Source organism: Argiope bruennichi, chromosome 6, assembly GCF_947563725.1.
Source record: "Argiope bruennichi chromosome 6, qqArgBrue1.1, whole genome shotgun sequence".
Taxonomy (NCBI): domain Eukaryota; kingdom Metazoa; phylum Arthropoda; class Arachnida; order Araneae; family Araneidae; genus Argiope; species Argiope bruennichi.
The window spans coordinates 8034298-8058066 of NC_079156.1; the positions used below are offsets into that span (position 1 = coordinate 8034298).

Consider the following 23769-nt stretch of genomic DNA (forward strand, 5'->3'; position numbering starts at 1 on the left):
TATAGATTTCCGACGTGAATCTAGCAATTTAATTGAATCTTTCGTGCAAATAGGTTTTATCTTTTTATCAATCGAATGAAACCGAACTTCAGTTATTGTCACAAGATAACATACTGAATTTCCTTACGTTTATGACTTATTAAGTTTTCATGCACGCGAAATAATAGATTAACGATAAATCTCTAACAGATTTGGTTTAAGAGTTCATTATATTGCAGATGCTGAAACTGTGTACCAAATTTTATCTGTTTAGTTCTTTGCATCTGTAAGAACTTGTAACGTAAACGAATTCCTACACAGGCAGGTTTCCTGTGAATGGATTTTGTTAAAAATTTTATATATATTTGGTCATTTGTCCATATACCAAATTTCATCCGTCTACCTCAAAGCATCTTTGAGTTACTATGTTCAAAGACAGACAGATATAATGTAAAAAATGTATTTTTGAAATTCAGGGGAGTCTTAAATGAGGTGTGTCGTCAAAATTTTGAGTTCAAATTATTCGACGTTTACAATAGTTTCTCTATACTTCGAATACGAGGAAGTAATTGTTCCCACAAACAAACTATTCTTTTTTTCTATTCTTCCCACAACTAAACTATACTTTTTTTCCCAAGAAATTTACAAATACAAATTAATTGACATTAAAATGTCCTTTATTAGAAATTCAATGGGTTATGGAATGACAGAAATCAGCAACTCTCCACTGCAAGGAATTATTTGCTTTACATTAATTTTTGGCATCATTATTGTCAATAACCTCAATGAAACGTTGAAAACTTCTATCATAATCAGATTTCTAACCATTTGGGACTTGTTATTTTGACATTTATTATTAAGTTATTATTAAAATATTTTCTAAGCAAAAGACTACATTAATCATAGTATATTTTTAGTGGCTGTAAACACTTCAACAATCTCCAACGTTCAGAAACTCACACTTCAATATTTCCAATCAATATGATCCATTTCCGGCTCGTATATATTGCAATGAAACTTGTTCAAAGTTGGCGCGTACTGAATGGCTCAGTGGTAGAATGCTATGAACAAAAAGCGACGGTTCGCAAGTCCGTATCTGACTGAAGACAAGTTGCCTAAAACGTTTTTGCTATTTATTTACTCTCTGTTGCTTCTCGTTTGTTCTAGAATGTTCTTATAATTTCTGTATCTTTCTAAATCAGGAAGATTCGAGTCATTTCTTCTGGTGGATAAAAACAGATGTAATGTTTAATTCCTTGAATAAATTATCGAGTCGAGATTAGCGAGCATTCTCTTTGACTTTAGTAAACACACGGTTTATCTACGCTCATTTCATCTGCGCTACAGTATAATGATTCTAACTTCCAAGATGAAAGAGTTTATGAAATTAATAACTTCTAACCGCTTCGAAGATTGAGGGTTTGATTAACTTATTAATAACATTGATTCAATTTAAGTAATATTTGTACAAAAGTATAAAAGATTTTGATTTGTTAGATATGATAGGACCAAATCAGTTAAGTTATTGAGGCTTAAGTCAAGGTCAAAGTTTCAATTTACAGTATCTCTCGAAACCTTAGAAGAGAGTCAGATAGTCAATGATGATGTGCCTAAGAATCCAAAGTTTTAGTTTTAAATAAAACTATCGAAATCGGTTCAGTGGTTGTGACAGGATTTGCCCAGATTTTTTGCTACAGAGAATGTAATATTTTTGAATGTTCCCTCGGAATTTTGAGGGGAAGGGGGAGGGGATAACGGATGTCATATGTAGAGGTCATGAGATTTCATATGCAATAAAAATTAGCGAAATCATTGGAATTATAGATACTATCAATTCGACTAATTAGTGAGGAACTAAAAACAAATCATGAAAATCAAATCATAAAGTCTGATTACTGTTATTTATTCGAAAAATAAATTCCGAATCAGAAGATTAAATATGGAAGCTGCCAGCTACTTAGATTAGTATTTGCATTATTCATCTAAAAAGTAGAGTCCAAGGTCTTGCAGAGAGAAATCAATTATTGTGAGCTTTCGTTTATTTTCCCGTCGTATTTCTGTCCGAATTTTTACGACAGCGGTCGAAAATTGTATTTATCTTCATATGTATCCTGTCATTAGAAACATTCATACTATAACTAATTCGTAATATGTGCAAGTACTTTGATGGTACGAAAAAGGCACTATATTATTTTGCTATCATTTTCATTATGAGAAACATAAAATAAATCAGTTTTTGTTAATTTTCCTTTATTATATACTTAGAGATGTGCACAAGCTATTATCTTATTAACAATATCGCAGATATAATTATGCAGAACAACTAACGGGAGCTTTAGTAGAGAATATCATGCATTTTGTCAAAATGCTTCAAAAAATGCAGCCCATTTTAGATGCATACAATAATAACATTAGAAGCTCTGTTTCTTTGTAAGGGATCTTTTTTATCCATATTCCCACTGGTGAGGTGTAGAAGTTTGGAGAGGGGAGATGCCAGCTCAGGTGTCGTCCTCGTCATCTGACAGCGATTCAAAATGACGAGGTCCATTCCCAAATAGGCCTAGTGTTGTTTTAAAACAGGGCGTTAATATAACTAAACTAAACTTTTTTATCCATAATGTTCGCAGCATTGAAAACGAAACTAATCACTAAAATGGATTGAAACAAATAGAAATTTGCTGACAGATGAAGCAGCTGAAATGGTCACACCAAAAATTTCTCGTCTACTTTTTACTAAGTGTGTTTCCCAGAGAATGACTTACATAGCATTAGTGTAAAGTAACTGCGAAATATTAACCTTTCCCGTGAAGTTAGCACTTTTATTGAATCTATCGGGTGATCCTACGCTATTAAGTCCTGACATGCGGTTAATAGGATGCAAAAATTGAATTTATTTTTTAGACGTATTTTTCCCAATCAATTGAAATAAAAATTTGACACAAAACTATGTAATGAGGTAATGACAAAATAACATACATGGATAAGTTTAAGTCATTGCATTTTTCAACTATCGCGTCACATTTGTCAACATTTGTCACAAAATTTGATAGATTACATTGTGCATGTTAAATCTGTGTACCGAATTTTATTCATCTAGATCTCCTCATTTTGTGATAATTGTATTCATTTATATCTGAAATCCTGACAAAGAGGTTTTATCTCAATAGATTTTGCTCAAAATTTAATTCAAAAGTGTACAAGTTTGGTCTATATATCAAATTTTATCCGTCTGCCTCGAAACATTTTTGAGTTATCTCTGTGATATAGGATTTTTCTAAAAAGGTGTTTTTAGCATTTATGGAGGTTTCAAAACGTGAAGATTCGTCAAAATAACGAGTTCGAATTTCTTAGTTATTCCTGAAAAATCCAATTCTAATAACTATATCGAAAGAATTCAATATATTAAGGCAATATTATGTTATTTTTGCAAATTAGATTTCATATACATCTAGTTTATTACAAAAGAATAATTCTGCAATAATTAATTTAAAAACATTTTTGAAACAGTAAATCGATGTTTGTAAAATTTAAAATTTATAAAGAAAAAAATGCGACTTCAAGTAAATTTGGAAAAAAATTGTCATTGTTTCATCTATTTTTTATTGTTTGTTTAAATTTTGTTGCATAACTTTTATGCGTGATTGGAGCCTTTATTCTATTCGTCACAGAAAATTTTTAAATTTTTTTTTTTTTAATTTCAGGTTTTTAAATTTTATGCTCTGGTAATTTTGAGACGCCCGGTATTATTTATAACTGCATTGAAACGTTTTATATCTAAAATTATCTAAGACAGTAAAAAGACTATTTAAAATCACTCGTTTGCGAGAATTCTATTATTTTATTCTTTGTCAAACTGTCAATGCATTTTTTTTCAGTCTCCATTTTATTTTAGTTCATCTTTCTAGACATTTCAATGATGTTGGAAATTCTAAACCAGTGGAGGGGGTTTCCCCAAAATTTTCTCGCTTACCCCATAATAAACTGAATTTTATACTAAAAGGGAACAAAATTAAAAAATTACCTAATAAATACATCATTTTTTTGTCTTGACTTCAGATTTAAAAAAAGAAAGCTTATTCAATTTAACTAGCAGGAGTTTTATGGTTGGTTCCTTTTAAAGGTGGTTATGTAAACAGAAACACTATTGCCATTTGTATAAATGAATATAAAGTATGTAAATATGTTATAGTCAATATGATTAATCGGTTATTATTAATAATAACAAGAAGATAATTATTAATATTAACAGAATTTCGAAATCTGTTATTATTAATAACTAGCCGCCTTTGACGACCAGACGGGTTCGCCAGTCTTGATGCCCTTTAAAATTTTCAATGAAATATTTAGTGTAATTGTCTTTTAACAGCTTCTTTATCAAAATATTTTTAAGCTTCAAATTTTGAGTCTTAATATTCATGCACGCTATTATAAAGGCCTTAAGCCATAATGTACTGCGTGTCTCCCTAATTTCCGGACGCCTCCCGAAAAAATTTCTACTTTTTATTAAAGTGGGAATTATTAAACTTCAATTAATATAAAAATCTTTTTTATTGCAACCAAGCATTTTTTTTTTTAGTATCAGGATTTAAATCTCATGCGCACTGCAGAATATCTTTCCTGATTTATGTAATATCTCAAAAATTATTCAACAAAAATTTCTGAAATTCATCATAAAATTTAGTTTTACTCTTAAAAGGATTTTAATGATGTGAAAAACAATATTTTGTTTTGTTTCAGTCTATAAATATACTTCTAAAAAAGTATGAAGTCTAAAGTTTATAGTCTTAAGATAATCCTATCCTGTGGAATATTCTTGGCACAGCAACTTTTAAATAAGTAAATGAACTTTTCTATCCTCTGCTATCACATCTGGTTGATTTATGAAGTTTTGAATGGAATAGAAATTTATGCAATGATGAAGAATGCATAAAATGTGTATAATGATGAGTATTTATAGGATGTTTTTAGGCCAAACAGTCTTGAGGAACCCTGGGCGGTGGGCATCATCTTTGAAACGGTCGATGAATAGTGATATTCAAATTATCATGAATCAGTCAGTTTTAGTGATTGATTTAATTGATTGGAGTGCAACCCATTTTATTAAAAATATTAGTGTCAAGAATATTTTATTAAATATGATTCACAGAGCAGAGCATCTAGATAAAGTCTAAACATTCGTAATTTGTTAGAGAAGTAATTGACTCAAGTGACACGCAATATAATTATTTACTTCATTCAGACAAGTTTAATACATCTGTTTCTATTAAATAAAGGTTTACACATTAGCCGCTGGGTCCTGAACTGAAAGGATATATATATATTAAACTATTTTTATCTTAAATAAAGCTGATTTATTGAATTAATAATGCAGATACTGTTAAAGATCATAAAGAAAACTTTGCCTTGCATTTACTTTTGTATAAAATATTATATTTCTTATTTATTTCATTTCATAAAGACACGTGTAGAAAATGACACTCTTCTTGATTTGTAGAAATATTTAACTTGTTTTTTACTTTGAGCTTTGGTCAATATGATAGCAACTCGTTGATAAAACCTAATTTATTTTTTTTATTATGCAAGCATAACATGCTCGTCCAGATTAAATGTCATTTTTATTTCGTGGGAAATAAATTGTTTAAAAATATGGTTAAAATATTTTTTAATTCATTTAAAAAAAGGAACTTAATTCATAAGTTAAAACATTCGTATCATTAAAAAGATATTTTTTAAAACTTTAATTTCATGTAAAAATCTTTTATGTGCGATAATATTCTCGGAAGTTATCACGAAAAACGCCAAAATTTCGCTTATTTTTAAATGAATTAAAATTGTAATTAAAAATTCAAAAAAAATCGCTTCGAGTTGCACTTTCCCGACCTTCAAGGTATACGTGCGCCAAATTTGGTAGCCCTAAGTCAAACATTCTGGCCTGTAGAGCGCCAACACACACACATTGAGCTTTATTATTACCATGGTTAGTATTAATAATAATTTATTAATCACATTCAAATGAACCTAATATATATAGAAGAATATATATGTAAGAATATAAATATGAATTAACGTACTTTTATCAAAAATTCTATTTTGTATGGATTGCGTCAATTTTTCGTTCGTCGAATTATTTAGATTCTTACATAATGCTCTAAATTTCGATGATCTGTTAAAGAGTTTTCAATATGCTGCTTTTTTTTTCAAAAACAAGCGTAGATTTTTTTTTTCACTTATAGATTGTTCTATCCAATCTCTTTCTTCACGTCACTTCGTCAAATATCGAGCATAGATTCAGTGAACCGACTACGATGAAAGTTGTATTCCATTATATTATTGGATTCTTTTTACCTGAAATTTCATTTCAATTATCTCTTGTGAAGAGGGTATTGTTTATACTTCTCTCAAATTCAATTTGTTGCATCTTTCCCTAGCATTACAGCAATTCAGGAAAAGTAACTGCGTCGAAATATTTATCGTTGAGATGTTTTTGAGGTTTTGGACAAGGGTTTAGTTTAGTTTAGTTATATTAACGTCCCGTTGTAAAGCAACACGAGGGCTATTTTAGGACGGACCTCGTCATTTTGAACCGCGGACAAGGAAGACACCTGAGCTGGCACCCCCTCTCCACACCACAAAACACCAGTGGAAGGAAGTTTGGCATGACGGATTTAACGTGCAACAGACCCCCTTACACGATGGTTCGTCGGTGAAATCGGGTCTCGAACCTGAAACCCTACGGTTCACAAGCCGAGACCTTACCACCGCGGCCCAGGTTGGCCAAGGGTAAAATTGTTCAATACTGATTATTTTTCTCAAACATATTTTTTACATTTATTTAAAAGAAAATCGCACGACTCTCAGGAATATGAAATTTAAAGAAGAGTATAAACAAAAGCGAGTATTCAGAAATGAATATAGAAAATATGTAAATAAGGAAAATGTTTTCGATTTTATAAATCAACTCGTTATACACTATTGTACCCACCCAGTATTGTTCTGGTTTAAACTCCTTTTATGCATACTACTTTTAGCATAAAAATTATTTTTATAAAAAAAATATAATACACAAATTTTTTTATAAATTTGAAACGATTTTAATTCAAACTGAGATATTAATTGAGCCAGATGAATTTTAAAAAGCACCTATAGCCAGTTTTCTCCGCAACTTATTAATATTTGCCATCTTAGTATTGAAAATTTAGTTCACAATTGTTGAGACATAAGAAAGGCCGTCTTGATTTGAGCGACTGATTTCAGCTTAGTCTTAATCATGGTTGAATCGCTACTTTGAAACAAAAGATTGTCAAAAAAAAACTTATCAAAATAAAGACAATTTTGAAAAAGTGGTAGCAAATGGATGAAAGTGTAACATTTTGGTTCATTTTTAATTAATAAAACATTTGATTAGTTCTTCTGCTTTGAAGAGTTGACAGCTTTCTTCCCCTTGTTTTATAAAACAATTCAAGAAACAATTTAATCATTTTAATGCCAAATTCAATTGAAATCGACCCAGCTGTTTCGCATGAGATGTGGAATACACGTACACAGCCATAATGACTTTTATTTATATTAAGATCAATGTTCTTTTTTTTTTTTGGTTAACCAACCAAATTTGGTTATCCAAACAATTTATCCGTTTTATTGCATGAATGAATATCAAATTAATACCATGATTATAATGAACAGAACAAGATGAAAGCTTCTAAAACTTTTAAAAGTCTGTCACAATTAGATTCATTTTGCAGAGAAAAGTATGAAAATTATAATTATGAAAGTCTAGCTATCAAATATATCATAAAACCGTGGGAACTACTTTGAATAATTTGGCGTTTATTTCAAGAAAATTTAGAAGGATCCAAGATAAATAATAAGGTTGAATGTGTCTACAAAAATGAAGAAAAAAAATTAAATTAATATTTAAACCTTCTGATAACTGTAAAGTTTACATGGCGTAAGTAGTCCCAATTCTTAAAGTATTAAAAAGAAACTATTTGTGACTTGGCTGATTACAGAATCATTTCAGATGAAAGATCAGTTATGTTGGCAATTCAGTCACTTCACAAAAAAGTGAACCGTTTTCAACAATTTTAAGAGGAAAAAGAGAAGAAAAAGGGTTTGGCTGACCCCCCCCCCAACCTTTTTTTATAAAACAAGTAATGATGTGAGACTTCCAGCAAAATTTCATTTGCTTTGAAGAACGCATTTTCATAGAAGTAGCCCATAAATTCGAATAAAATTTGAAAGAAAAAAAAAGTTTGAAATTTTTCCTCGAGTTCTTAGTTGTAATATGAAATTCTCTGGAGGGAACCTCAAAAATTAGAATGAGAGCCTGCCGGCTTGGTGAGGGGTTCTCACTACTCTGGTGGATACAGAAAGGGTATGAGGTGGCCATCCCCTGCCGATGAGGGACGTGTCTCTTATGGCAGGTATATCGTGGCCGGTGAAGGCCCTTAGGAATCATCAATCATTTTCACGAATCCTGTCCCTATGTTCCGGTCATTCAGATTTTTCCGAAAATCTCCGAGATTTGCCTTTTGTGGTTAGTTATAAAATAAAGAATTTTTAGTCAAATTAAGCAAAGCCTACATTATAGACAAATATTATTAAAGCCTAGTATTAAAAAACTAAAGTAAAGATATTATTAAATATGAGTATTTTAGTAAATAATTTAGTCTGATTGTTTAGCACTTAGAATCTTGTTAATAAGCATCTAAAAGCAAAGTTACCGTGTTATTCTCTAATTCATAACTATTACTAACTTAATTTTTAGCGTTCATTCTGAGTGATATCTTTCTCTGTCTCTTTCTGTTTTTTAAGAACAAATTAGAAAAAGGAACATCAATATTATGTGCTTCTGTTGCTTCATAAGGCTGAGAAATATGATTTATGGTTTCATTTCTTCAAGGATTATTTGTCTTATCTATATACTTATAATAAAGCTCAAAGAGTGTGTGTGTGTGTGTGTGTGTGTGTGTGTGTGTGTGTGTGTGTGTGTGTGTGTGTGTGTGTGTGTGTGTGTGTGTGTGTGTGTGTGTGTGTGTGTGTGTGTTGGCGCTCTACAGGCCAGATCATTTGACATACAGCTACCAAATTTGGTACATGTATACCTTAGAGGTCGGGAATGTGCACCTGGGGTTCCTTTTTTTGAAATTTTAACTAGAATTTTAATTATTAATTAAAAACTAACTTTCCCGCCAAAAAAATCTTCCATTTTCCCCACCGCCAACTTTTTCGCCAAAATAATCTTCCATTTCCCCCACCGCCAAATGAGTAAGGCTTTAGTTGTTTTTTTTCTCCCAACAGTAATAAGGCTAGGGTTAATATTTTTCGGCGGATTATTTCAAACGATTCTGTTTATTTTCTTTATGTTTTATGCATTTAAAATTAAACATTGTTAATTAATCTATGTTTCAGATTCATTCTGAAGTACTTTTGAATTAAAATAACACAGAATAAAGGAAATTAAAAATGTATAATCTGCATAGCGTTACCCCAACTGGCGTAGAAAAATTCACGCATCTGTGTTACCTAAATGGAGAAGAAAATCCACGCATGCGAATTGTTCTGATTGTTGTCATAACAACCAACGGATGATTTAAATTATTTTTAGGTTAGTTGCATGCTTTTGTAAGTAAATTGTATTTATGTTAGTTATATATTTTTTATATATGCTTATAGTTTTAAGTACATCGTTTTTTAAGTAGTTTTTTTTAACCTGTTTTCAATGATTTAAATTATTTTTAGGTTAGTCACATGCTTTTGTAATTAAATTGTATTTATGTTAGTTATATATTTTTTGTATATGCTTATAGTTTTAAGTACATCGTTTTTTAAGTAGTTTTTTTAAACCTGTTTTAGACCAATTATTTTAAACGATTCATTTTATTTTCTTAGTTTTTGATGCATTTAAAATTAAACATTGTTAATGAATCGATCTGTTCATGATGAATCTGAGAAATTTTGTTGACAAATTCTTGAGATATTACATAAATTAAGAAAGATATTCTTTAGTGCCCATAAAGTTTAAACGCTCAGTGACTCTATTATCAGTAATCATATTATTAAAAAAAAATCAGTAAATTTCAGTAAAAAATATTATTATATTAATTGCAGATTAATCATTTACACTTTAATTTAAAGCATAAATTCTACGAGGGGTAACAGAAAATTAGAGAGATACATATCACGTTATGACTGAAGGCCTTTATAATATTATGAGTGAATTATATGACAATCAAAATTTGAAGTTTTAAAATATTTTGCTGAAGAATCTATTAAAGTTGGAATTGCATAAAATATTTAATTATTAAAATTTTAACGAACATTTAGATTGGGGAACCGGCTGGTAGCCAAAGGCGGCTAGTAATAGAATAAATGGAGAATTATAGGTATTTATGCATTTTAAAAAATATTTAAAAAGTGCAAATTTCCTTTATAAATTATCTCACAATTGTTAATGAAGAACTTGATAATAATTTCTCCAAATACCTCAATGCTTGGTATTCAAAGGAAAAAAAAATGCATTGCTAATTTTTGTGTCATATCAAACAACGTATTTTATTTTTTAGAAACTTTCTGTTCTTTCTATAACTTTATCGAAATTAAATCAAATCACGTTTAAAAGTAAAATCGTTATCGCTTTTATTGAAAATTCAAAAAAAAATGTGTTTATTTATTTATTAATAATATTTAAAAAAAGCATTGAAGATCAAATCGTATAAAAATTTTCAGTAAATGCATGCTAAATGTGATATTTTATTAAAAGGAAAGTATGTTTGTATTTTAATACTAGCTGATAAATCGAGCATTTATTAATAATTAATTAAATTATTAACATTTACTTTTGAATACTTTAATGTGAAATAGTCACTAAAACTTTACTTATGTTTCGTTAATGTTCTTGAGAATATTTGTGTTCGCAATAAAACAAAAGTTACAATTACCATCTTTCAAATTAACCTGTTAACTGGGTATTACGTATATTTCAATGCAAAACAAATTGATTATAAATTAATTACCCTGTTAACAGGTTAATAATAGATGACTCAGTAATGTCTTCCGCGAAAAAGAAAAAATATACTTAATATTAGATCACGACGAAATGCCAACACACACATAAATAAACGCATTTTGTAAATATGTATAATATCTTTCTACCTATCTATTAACTGATCATCAGAAATCTTAATTTGTAATTAAACTAAATGCTTTTTTAAAGACTATTGAAAGTTAATAGTTTCCATTTATCAATAAATTTCAAAAGTTGTCCAAAATGCAGTTAAATTTGCTAGTAGCAATAAATGGAATAGCAATAAATATAGTGAATGAGGGAGAATTAAAGTCACTGACACAAATTTAAACGGAAGAGGATAGCAGCTTTATTAGAGAGTACGTAAGAAAGTTTCGGGAGATACTCGAGCTGATTGAATTTCTTTATTATTTATGTAGATAAAAGTTTCTTTATAGAATTTCTTTATTATTTATATAGATAAAAGTTTCTTTATAGAATTTCTTTATTATTTATGTAGATAAGGCTGATTGAATTTCTTTATTATTTATATAGATAAAAGTGTACAACATACAAGAAATGGGAAACTCCACTGCCATCTATGACTCACTTCCGCAACCAAATGATCTAATTTGTAAAAAACTGTGAGTGAAATACTTTTCAGACAAGAGTTTCAGATAATTCTTCAAACTTCCAGTAGTAATTGCTTGTTATTTCCCGAAATATAATTCATATATATATATATATATATATATTATTTTATTTGTTTATATATCAAAACTTCTGACAACGAACTCAAATAATTTCTGGGAAAGAATTCGAAAGTTTCATTGAAATAGTATTGAACAATATTGAATTAAGGTATCCGACTAGGTTAAATAGACGATTTTTCCAAAAAAAATTTGAAATTTTTTTTATGGTTTGGAAATAAAGTTCAAACTTTCTAGATTCTTCAACTTCAACTTCAATGTTCATATTCTCGGAGCACCCATCCTTACAGCAAAGGACTAGCTCCTTTATGAAAGTGGCTCTTAAATAAAAGGGCTTTTAATAGAATGACATGAGCTAAACTTCATAGATTCTAAAACAGGGTGCGTTTTTAATATGTGTGAAATAGAACTGTAGATACGGTGCTTTCAATAATGCTTAACAAATAAAAATGAAATCGGAAACAGTGGCATTTATACCGAAAATGAGCGATTTATTTTTATTTTACCATAAAATTCTCCAAAATAATATTTGATATGTTTCTATTATATATCTACCTACTGAATGGTAGTTTGTTTATTTTTGGCATTTCAGTTAAAAAAGCATGAAAATTACATTTGTTTCCAGCACATTTGAATGAACTATTTTAGAAGTACGATTTCTAAACGCATTTTCTGAAGAATGAATATTTCACTTTGTTTGATTCACGGAAAACATGATATCTCAAAATCAATTCAATAAAATTTCCTGAGATTTGGTATGCATGCATCCAATACCTTTCAGGGTATGATAGACTGCAGATTTTAAGGTATCTTCATTTACACATGTTTTACAGACACTTTAAGATCAAAACGTAGACAAATTTTAATTTTTAAAAAATCATTAACGGCAACTTCAATTGTTCATAAAATTTTTATTTATTAAAATAATTTTTATCTTGTGGTCTGTTACATTTTATGTAGTTTTAGCTATATATAGGTGAAATAAAAATTAGATATTTTAATTATTTTTAACACTGTTTTTCCTAACATTGAAAATTTTGTTAAATTTTCATTAAATAGGCAACTTTTTTTTTTATCAAAAACTGTCTGTTGGTATAATTGCATAATAATAACTTAATTAAATTTTCAGACGACCTAGAAAGTTTATTTATTAAAGTTTGTTTTAAAAAATATAGGTATATTCTTCCTGTTATTTTTATTACACTTGATTTCTTTCATTCACCTCCGCTGATTGCGTTCCATTAATTAAAAAAAATTTCTTCAATATTTTCCAATTATTATTACTGAAAGAGCATTAATAAAATTTGGAAATGTTTTTTCCGTTGTGTGAAATTACCTTAAATTAAATATTATTATCTGAAATGTATGAGAGGTTATTTAACTAAACTAAAGGTATTGCTAAAAAAGATTTTAAGGAATAATTTGCAAATTTTTTGAAAGAGCATTCTTAATCCAACAGGTAATTTTTCTTAAGTTTTCTTTTTGTGATATTTTCATTCGAAATGCTATCGCGTATGAAGTGATTCTCGAGAAATATCATGATGCATTCTAAAATTGCCAATTTCGAAGTTTTTGGTACTTTTTCACGTGAGCATCTTTTAAAATGAACAAAAATTCTACTATTTATCATTTGAATATGTTTGATTGATCTACATTTTTACTATAAATTTATTCTTATATATATATATATATATATATATATATATATATATATATATATATATATATATATATATATATATAAAGTTTCGTTTGCTGCAAAATTTTCTAGTGCAATATTAACATTATTCTATAAATGGCCCTTGCATTCACCTATAACTTTATGGAATTTTTTTTTAATAATAAACAAGAAATGAGATTTAATGATGTTTCTTCATCAGATTTAACAGATGGAAATAAATCTTTTTTAGCATGTTTATGTACAATAAAATAAAAAAATTCCAAAATTAAAAAGGAACTATTTAAAGAATTACTCTCTTCTTATCATGAGAGAAAGCGATTTATATTCAGCCTAATATATTAAATTAAATATGATTTGGAAATAGTTCAGTCAAAAAAAGTAGTTATTTCTTAAACCATTTTTATTTTATGGTTCCTTAAAAGCATTTACAGCCTCAAATCTGTAATGTGTATTATGCAGTCAAACGAGTCGGTTCGAATTTTTAAAAATCCTTTAAAAGAAACCAATTTAAGCTAAAGGGTTGTTTTCTTCGCTCATTTTTAATGGTTTTCAATGCTGTCTTCATATATGGAAATAAAATGACGTTTCGCTATTTGAAATTTAAATTAAGTGCTTATTCATTAAAGTTATTTAATTTAAGTGATATTTTTTCTTTGATCCTTTAATATTTACAACTTAAAGCGTCAGCATACTTAAATAAATAAAATAACTAAAAATGCATAAAATGTAATTGCCATGTTCACATTTCTGCGAATTGAATTGTATTTGCATTATTTGTTACTAATATTATAGCTCTACGACACATTTTGATTTGAATCACTGGAAAAACTTCATGATCAGTTTTCTTTGTTAGCACAAAACTCGCATGTGCGGACTTTGAAAATAAATAACTGATCCCGTGTAGCATTCACGACTTACCTCAAGGACTGCAACTTTATTTGGGAGAGAGGGGAAATGTACCTTGGGTGAGTGGGTGAGAAAATTTCGGAGAGACCATTCGCGTTGATTTTTATTCAGATTTATAGCATAGTAAAGAAAAAATGATTATTTAGTAACAGAAATTCTTTTCATAAGCGATTTGGATCAAAAATATAATGCAAATTTGCAGTTTTGATGTAAAATATAAAAACATTTTTATCAAGTATCCTTTTTTGTACTTTACATTTACAAATCAATAGATGAAGATATATTCAGAATATACATAAATCGATAAAGAGAGAGAGAGAGAGAGAGATGTGCTTTTTTTTTCCCCTCCTTTGAGAAAGTTTTAACAAGAAATAATTTTTTTAACGTGATTATACTTTGACGCTTCACATAAATTGCATACTTCGCAGACGAAATAAATAAACAATCAATTTAGATTTCATCTTAATTAGAAAAATTTGCTTAATGGTGTCAGCAAAAAAAAAAATCAAGTATATTTTTTTTAATCTTACCACCGGAACGTCGATAATTGTGAGAAATAATTCCCAACCTACAAAATAACATGCTTAACTGCTAAAAATATTTTCCTGGGCAAACAATATCTTACGCGATTAATAACAAAAATAATTTTTAAAAATGATTCACCTGCTGATATGAAACAAATTAAAGACCAATTTGATACAAATGCAATTAATTTAATCAGCATTTCCTTATCCTTTAGCAATACTCTAAAGAGTTTGGGATCCTTATTTTTAAATAATTGCCAAAAAGAATTGTACCAGCACCATTAGTATAATGATGATATACAAATTAATGTAAATTTATAACGAAATTTGGCACCGTCAAAGCTGTTCTTCAAGATCCATTTTAATATTCCATAAAATCGCTAGTACATTTTGTGTTTCTTAAATTCGTCATGCTTCAAACTTAATTCATTAAATGTAGAAAGAAATTAAAAAAGGCTTTCATTATATTAGAATAGGTATCTTAAGACTAGCTATGTTTAGAACTGTTAACAATTAAAAATATGTTAAGAAAAATTATATAAATTCAGATGCATTCTTTCTTGTTGTAATTGTAAATTTGTGATTATGTTTCTCTTTATAAATTTCTTGTATCATATTTTTAAGGAACAGTTGGTTGTTGTTGTTTTTTAATTTTATTGTTGGAATCGTGTATTCATTTTTTTTTTTCCTATCGTTCTTATTTTTTATTCTTTCCTCGCTTTTTCCTTCGAAACGATGTAAAAAATAATAGTTTTCATTTTTCTTCATAAAATACTGCATTCTTTATATTCTTCAAAGTTTTATTAGTTTTGCTTAATAAATGATTTCCTGTGAAAGTTACTTAATAATTACATTTTTATTAGAAAAACGAGGCACTTGATTGATGATATAAAATACTAATGGACAACGGATGCATTCGCAATTATATAATAAAAATAATTTCCGATTTGCATTGTAAGTTTTCTAAACTTATTAATTTGTTATTGAAATTCAGTTATATCATCGATTTTTACATAACAAAGAGTGAAGTTTTAAATCACTTATTATAGAATATTTATATAGAAATATGTTTAATATTCCTTTGGACTTATCAACGCAAATATGCGTTGTACTTGAAGTGTTAATGCTGCCGTCTTAGAATAAAACATGATATATAACAAATGTACTGAATCAAGTTGAATTTTATATCCTTAACTATCCTCATTATTTCCTTATTGCAATTCAGTTATATCAAAATTTTTTAAATAAACCAAAGTGAAATTCTAAATCTTTTTATAAAAAAAATATATTAAATATTTTTAGTTCGATTTATCGACACAAATAATCATTGAACTTGGATTGTTAATATTGTTGTTAAATTATAGAACATGATATCTGACAAATGCACTGAATCAAGTTTAATTTTACATCCGCTGCACATCCTGTATTTACAACTCGCACTTTTATTACGCTATAGAAAAACTTCCATCGACAAAAACGAAACACAACTGTAAATGATAGGCGTTTTTATTTTTATAATGTGAATATAACGTCATATAAAGAGACTCCAGCATAATATTTAAAATTATTCTCGGTATTTAAATCGGTAATTCTAAAGTATTTTTAGATTTCGGGCATTTATTTGCACGATGCTTCCTCCATTTTATTTTAAAATTAATTCGTGTTTCGTGAGTGGCTGCGTTATAAAAATTGTTTATTATATCTATCATGATTTCAATAAATGTGGTTTTCGATGGTCTAACAAACAACTATACTTATCTCAAAAATAATGTAATAGTTCCTAAAATATTTAGATCTTTTTAGTGATAGCTTCGATTTCGAACATTTACCTTACGTTTTTTCTTCTTTTCTCTCACACAAACTTCACAATTTCAAATAAATGTTATTGCAAGCTTTCTTGACCATTCGCTCAAATAATGTAGTTATATAAATACCCTAACAAAAACCCGTTACGAAAACATCTGTCTCTGAGCGCTTGATAAAAGAAAAACAAACATTTTTTTTTTTTATTTTTTTTTTTGAACAATCGTTCGTCTTCAGCTCTCTGCCTGAATAATGGAGAGGCAGTCAAAATACACAGTAGCAGTTAAACAAACGTAAATTTTAAAAATAGTGTAACATTTTGCTTACCAAAAGGAAACATCACAAACGCAGTTTTTCAGCTGGCTCTGGTAACACAATTTCTCCTGCACGCTTTTAGTAAACATTTACACTTTACTTCTTCAACTAGTATTTTAAACATCTAGGAACGGCCAAGGCGGTTTCGTTCGAGTTGCAGGTGCAAAGTTTCTTCTGTCACAGATACTGCCAGACTGACGGCGTCTTCGGATGAATATCGCTTACGTTCGTAATAACCGTTTTCCAATTATTATTGGTAACTTAACTCCCAAAGCAAAGTTTGAATGCACTCTGAAAACATTCGGGGTAGGCTGATTATAAAAAACAAGCATGGTATTCGGAGGAAGATTCAGTTTTAGAGTAATCTGAAAATGTACCATTTACAAATACTAAAATAGGGAATTATATAAATTTAAATTCACGTATAAAAATTAAAGCTTTTATAAATAGCTATGATGCACATATAAAATGACCGAATTTTACATATGTTGATATTATGTGATTGCATAAACCACCGCATGTAATCTTGTCCATTGCTGGAGCACATCAGAAGAACCATTAAAATAGGAATGTATTTCTCTGAAGTTATAGGTAAACAGAATTGATTAAACGAAGTCCAGAGTCTGCTTGCTGGCTTAAGTGCATGAGCATCAATCAGACTTATTCGCCAAATTTAGAGTTGAACATTCTTTGCCACACATACCAGTTCTAGGTTGTTTTTTTAATTCTTATATTTTTGTTAATTTATCTTTACATTTATTTACTTATTTATTTATTGTCTTCTTCTCTCGTAACTTTATTTTCATTTCATTTTGTTCAGAATTTGATGTTTTGTGTAACATTTGGGTGCTGCTTGTGTCCCTTTATCTTGATTTTTATTTATTTTACTTCTTTATTTATACGTTCCTCACATAAGCAGATGCCTTAGAGAGGGAATGTTCCTTCCCTTCTAAATTTATTATCATGATTAATGGAGCTCATTCCGGTGTAACGCCGCTGTTGACATTTACCATATAAGCAATAAAACAAATGATATCGTGTCACCTTATCAGAGTAAGCTCTAATTGCTTTCATTTTTAATTAATTTTTAATTCAAAAAATATTTTTAAAAATCAGTTTTTAGCTAAAAGATTAATTTATTTTCAATTAAATTTTTTTAAGAAAAAGCCACAATATTTTGTTAATGCTTCCGATGTTTAGAATCGCTAAATAAAACAAATATTTAAAAAGAAAATTCCAGATGATATTTTTCATTAAATATCTAAAAAAAAATTCTAAATTTTTTTTTTTTTTAATTTTTTTTAAATGTCTATTTTTTTAATTTTTTTTTTTACATCATGTTGATTTAGACAATCAGTAATGCGAAAATCATTTTGCAAAGATAAGGGGAAAAAAACTGTATCATAACTAGTTGCTATAAGACAGAGAAAACTTGGCATTTTTACAGTTAATTAAAGACATCTACACTTCTGCTGCAATTATTCTGGACCTGTTAAAATCAAGCCAGAGCAAGACAAATTAGACAATTAGAATTTATAATTTTTGTACTCGTGATTTACAATTTCTTTTAGGAACATAGGTTATAATGAGATAAATTTTTTATAAAAATTATATTAATCTTCGAAAAAATTCACAATGGTGGGCCATAAAATACTACTTTTAGATTATTATTGTGTTGTCGGTATATAACAAAGAATTAAGGGAAGAACGTGTCGCGTCTAAGAAAATCTAATCAAATGAGAATCGTTTTATTTTAAAAGCCTTCATTGTCGACCAAATTTGACAATTATTATTTCCTATTTAATTTTCTAACATTCTTTATTCAGATATTTCAAATCTATTGACAACATTGTTTCATACACGATACTATTTTTTTTTCTTGTTTGCTTTTGTGCTCACTTGAAAGGAAAAAACAAATTTTTACTTCAGCGGTGTCCACATAATTGTTCACACTCAAATAGAAGGGCATGGTTCCAAAGATTTGTTTTTCGGGCTCAGAAAGGTCTGAAAATTCCGATTTTGAATATGTTTGACGTTTAAAATATTTCATTTCCGTATATTTCGCACACGAAAGGGTAAATATTTTTGTACATGAAAAAGGTAGCAAGGAGCTTTCTTTTGCTTTTCTTTCTTATGAAAAAAAAAAAATCGAAATAAATATAAGAACAATAATATGTTATAAATTACTTTTCAGACACTTGCTTACATATTAAAAAAGTATTTTTATGCTGGGTTTTTCTATGTTAGAGATCCTGGGTTTAACTTCCGTATAGGTCATAGAGTGCTTCATTTTAAAGAGAAGCAACACGCCTCCTTGTAAAGATGAGTATATTCGTCTTCTTTTAGTTGTCGTTAAACGCACCAATCATTTTCACCCGTTGAGTAGCAAAAATATTTTTTCCAATTATTACATATAACATTATAGTAATTTTTACATTTATGTTTCAATTAAAATTTTCTTTGACTTTCTTTTTTAACTGAAAAATATCTTGCAATTTTGTCAACAAATATTGAAACTTGATGCATGTTCTAATCACTCAATAGATATAATAATTGTTTTCTGTATTAAAAACGGTTTCCCCAAATTTCCTCGCATGATTTTTAATAAAGATGTTATTCCGGAGAATGCCTTACATGGCATTGGCGCACAATAATTATGAAATTTTTACCTTTAGTGAATTTAATATTTTTAATGAATCTATCACGTGATCCTTGGCGAGGTGTTTGACAATTAAACCCTGGCATGCAGATAATAGTATCCGAAATTCTATTTTCTGTTTTAGATGCATCGGAACCAGAATATTTGACCCAGAACTAACAACCGTTGTTTCTGTAGTCACAAAATCACATACCAAATGTGGTATATATAAGTCATTGCATCTTTGGGTTATCGCATTTACATGTTTTTGAAAGTACAGACCGACAGACATTCCATCCCTTTGTGCATTTAACTCAAAATTGGACAGGTGTATACCCTGCAGATGTTAAATCTAAATACCGAATTTTATCCATTCAACTCTCTTCGTTTTCTGGTTATCGTATTAACTTATCTCCTAACAGTCGGACAGACGGACATCCTCTGAATAGAGTTTGCTCAAAATTTGACATAAATCTGCAAATTTAATGAAAGAACATATACCGAATTTCATCCGTCTAGTTGAAAGTGTTTTAGTTTTCTTTGTCACGGACAAATAGATATAATGTCAAAAATGTGTTTTTCTTACTCTGGAAAATCTGAAATATGGACATTCGTCCAAATCTCGAGTTCGAATTTTTTGGTAGTTCTATAATTTCTCTGTACTTCGTATACGAGAAAGTAATACGTATCTATAGCTGGGTTCCTCGTCGTATTCTCCTAGAATGGTTAGAAGGTTGTAATATTTCAGAAACTGGTCATGATACTGATTCAAACTTTTATACTCTTGCAATGCCATTCATGTGAGTCTAGTATATAGAGGTCCGAAAACATTCATAATTTCTGAAAAACGTTCCCTGTCAAAATTCCCTGTTCCCTGGAAAGCCCAAAAGAAGAGGTTCAAAATTGTTTCTTTCTTAATCTTTCATTGGGTTACCAGTCCAGTTTTACTTAGAATTTCTATGAGTGATAATTCATGGTTTCCAGATTCTATTACTTTTAGAATAATCTGTAATTATTTACAGATTTGAAGGCCATTATCTATAAATTTTCCATTTCTGAAATAATATTTACCGAATGTAAGGTGATGTACGCATTTAGTACATCACCTTACATTCAGTAGTCGTGAACAGATTTGATACTTACTTCTGTTTTCGTGGCGCCATCTACTGACAATTATTCGTAATATTCAATTATTTTGCGCTCCATTTCAAGGTTTAAAAATCAATCTTCCATTAAGAATCGCAGTTTCCTTAAAAGGCTATTACTGAGACTATTTCTTGTCCCCGTGATCGTATAGTGGTTAGTACTTTGCGTTGTAGCTACAATAACTCAGGTTCGAAACCTGGCCACAGTAGGAATTTAATTTTTCTCTTGTGTGTATTTAAATTTTGTGGCAGTAACAAATTTGTGTTTTTGATTTCTAATTATCTTCGAAAATGCAAACCTATTTGTCGTTTCCCTTTCGATACAGTTTTTCTCTTAATTTGAAGAAATTAAAGGGAATTCTGCATTCGTGTTTTCTATTACAATAAATGCATTAACAGTTGCATCACAATTAATTTACAACAAAATTATTCAAATTCAACTGTTGAATTTTATTTTCTTTCAGAAATATTTCATTATCAAATGAACCGGTTCAAATTAACTGAATATTTAAATATATCAAAATGAAAATAAAAAACACTTTTTAAAAAAAAGAAGTTTTATTTCTAGTATTCTAGGAAATAAGAGTTAAAAAATTACTTTTTATTGCATCCTTCAATAAAATTTTTATTCAATTAATTTATTCCACAATTTCTTTCTGCTTCATAATGAGGCCCCAGGTACTTGCCGCGCCTGTCCCAATTTAGCTACGCTATTGTTCGGTGCTGAAAGTGTTTCACAAGATTTCTAGATAATACAATGACTTATTTTCACTTTTGCAGATTCATCTTGAGTGTGACTTCTTTTCTTTACTTATGCACATGAACTTAATAAATTATCGAAATGAAAGAAGGATTTATATGCACCTTTATTTTGTCATTCTCCATAATAATTTGCTTTACTTACATAGAACAAATAAACCCTTATATAAGTAAAATAGAAGCTCCTGTGCACAGTCAATCCGTCAGAGTCAAAGAAACCAATAGGAGTGGTCCCTCCAAAATGTTATTGCATTGTAATATCTTGATCCTGACCGATCAAATAAGAGAGTAGCGTAAAAAAACAATTCTTTTATTTACCGCCCTATATATGTACACAAACACAACTTGTTCTCATCTGGGTTAATATCACTTACAAAAATCACATAACAGTTGAAGGTCTAATCATGAAATAGTTTTCAGATCAAATTGAAGAATAGACACCAAAAAGGCGCTAATAGGCTGTTAGCTCAAAACGGCTCCAGGGGCAGCTCCAGAAATCCACCGATCTTTATCGGGTGAATCCTAACACAGAAACCCAAATCACACGGAACTTCTCACAATATCAGGAAACAACTTCTTCGGACACCGACGTGTCTCAGAATTCTCTTTTGAGGTCTCTCACTGCTCTCCTCTCTTCTTACAAAAACAAAAAATGTACCGCCTTTTATTTTCCGTCAGATCTCCGCCTTTGAATTTCTCATTGGTGAACTTGACATTCTTATCACCCAATAACTACTCAGCAATGCTTCCTCAATGGTTTCTAGTCGATCGTGGTAATGTCCAGAATCCATCTTTGTAGCTGACCCTTCCCGAACACATGTTCATAATTTTAATCATTTCACAACTAACATCAGCTGAAGTCCACCTGACTTCCACTCTTAATGACAATGGTTGCTGGTGATTGATCATTTCTGCAACATCTGTGGCCCCTCACCTGGATACAACAAATGACTAGACACAATGACTCTACTAGTGAAAGGGACCCACTTCTAGCGTTCTGTAGGTACTTAAATATGTGTGGAAAAACGGGTTACGTAACATTTGGCCGGAATGCCAGTTACCAGGCGAGGAAAAAGGGGAAACGTTACATCATATTTTCTAATAAAGGAGAATTTGTTTTAGACGAGATTTTTCCAACCGATTGAAACCAAAATTTGAAGCAAACCTACAATTACAATCACAAAATCACATACCAAAATTGATACATCTAACTCATTGTATTTTTGAATTATCGCGTTTACATGCTTCTCAAAGTTCAGGCAAAGGTTCAACCGTTTGTTGAATTTGATTCAAAATTTGACCGGTGTCTACAACATAGATGTTAAATATGTGTACCTAAAGTTGTCTATCTAGCTCATTTCAATTTGTAGTTATTGTATTAGCTCATATTCGAACAGCCAGTTAGATAGACTGAATAGACCTTGAGGAAAATTTGATAGAAATCTATAAATTTGATGTGCATATCGTATTTCAAATTCCATCCGCCTAACTCAAAGCGTTTTTGAGTTATCTTTGTCACACACAAATAAACGGACAGACAAACGTTTTCCTTTTATATATATATATATATATATATACTTGAGGATGCCTAAAACCCGAAGATCGTCTATCGTTACAACGCTAAAATCTCCAATTCGAATTTTTGGACGATTGCAATACCTTCTCTATATTTCGTATACGAGAAAATCAAGAACTTCTTTAAATGATAGAGGTAATTGATATTATCAGGGCATTTGTTTGAAATAGCTTTGTTCTATTTGTATAGCTCTATTTGTATTGAAAATAGATTTATTTGTTCCACAATGGAAGAAAAAATCAGTCGTGCACTGACTGAAATAATAAAATTGCTAATCTATTAATACACTGGAATCACTGAAAATTAGCTAAAAAATATATGCTCATTCATTTTGCGAGTTCATAAAAAAAAATGAGTTCCTTGGTGATATTCATTGACAGGTCGTTTTCTAAATGCGTCTTTCGAACAAGCGAAATTTCATTGTTTTCTTAATCAGAAAGTTTCTCTTGGCTGAAATACATCAGGGATTAATAATCCTCCCATATGGAAATAATTCTAGGAAAATAGAAATGATAATAATTTTTTTGTTTTCGAAATTTTGCTTCAGAGTGTCTAATGTTTCTTTCCTTTTCGGAGAAAAGGAAAGAAACATTAGACACTCTGAAACATTAGACATTAGACACTCTGTTGTCATTTAATTATTAAAAATTTTGATATTCTAATATTCAATTCGAAATATAAAGGCTCAAAGCAATTCCACAGACTTAAAAATATGAAAAATTCCTGCT

The 23769-nt window shown here is 29.4% G+C and overlaps 1 protein-coding gene across 1 annotated transcript in view; it reads right to left on the bottom strand.

Moving 5' to 3' along the window:
- LOC129972269 (myelin regulatory factor-like) overlaps positions 1–17023 on the bottom strand; it is a 217788-nt gene extending 200765 nt beyond the window's left edge. Inside the window, exon 1 of the mRNA XM_056086336.1 lies at positions 16936–17023. Coding sequence (XP_055942311.1) covers positions 16936–16948 — 13 coding nt within the window. The 5' untranslated portion in view covers positions 16949–17023. The remainder of the gene's footprint in view (positions 1–16935) is intronic.
- Positions 17024–23769: the final 6746 nt, after the last annotated feature.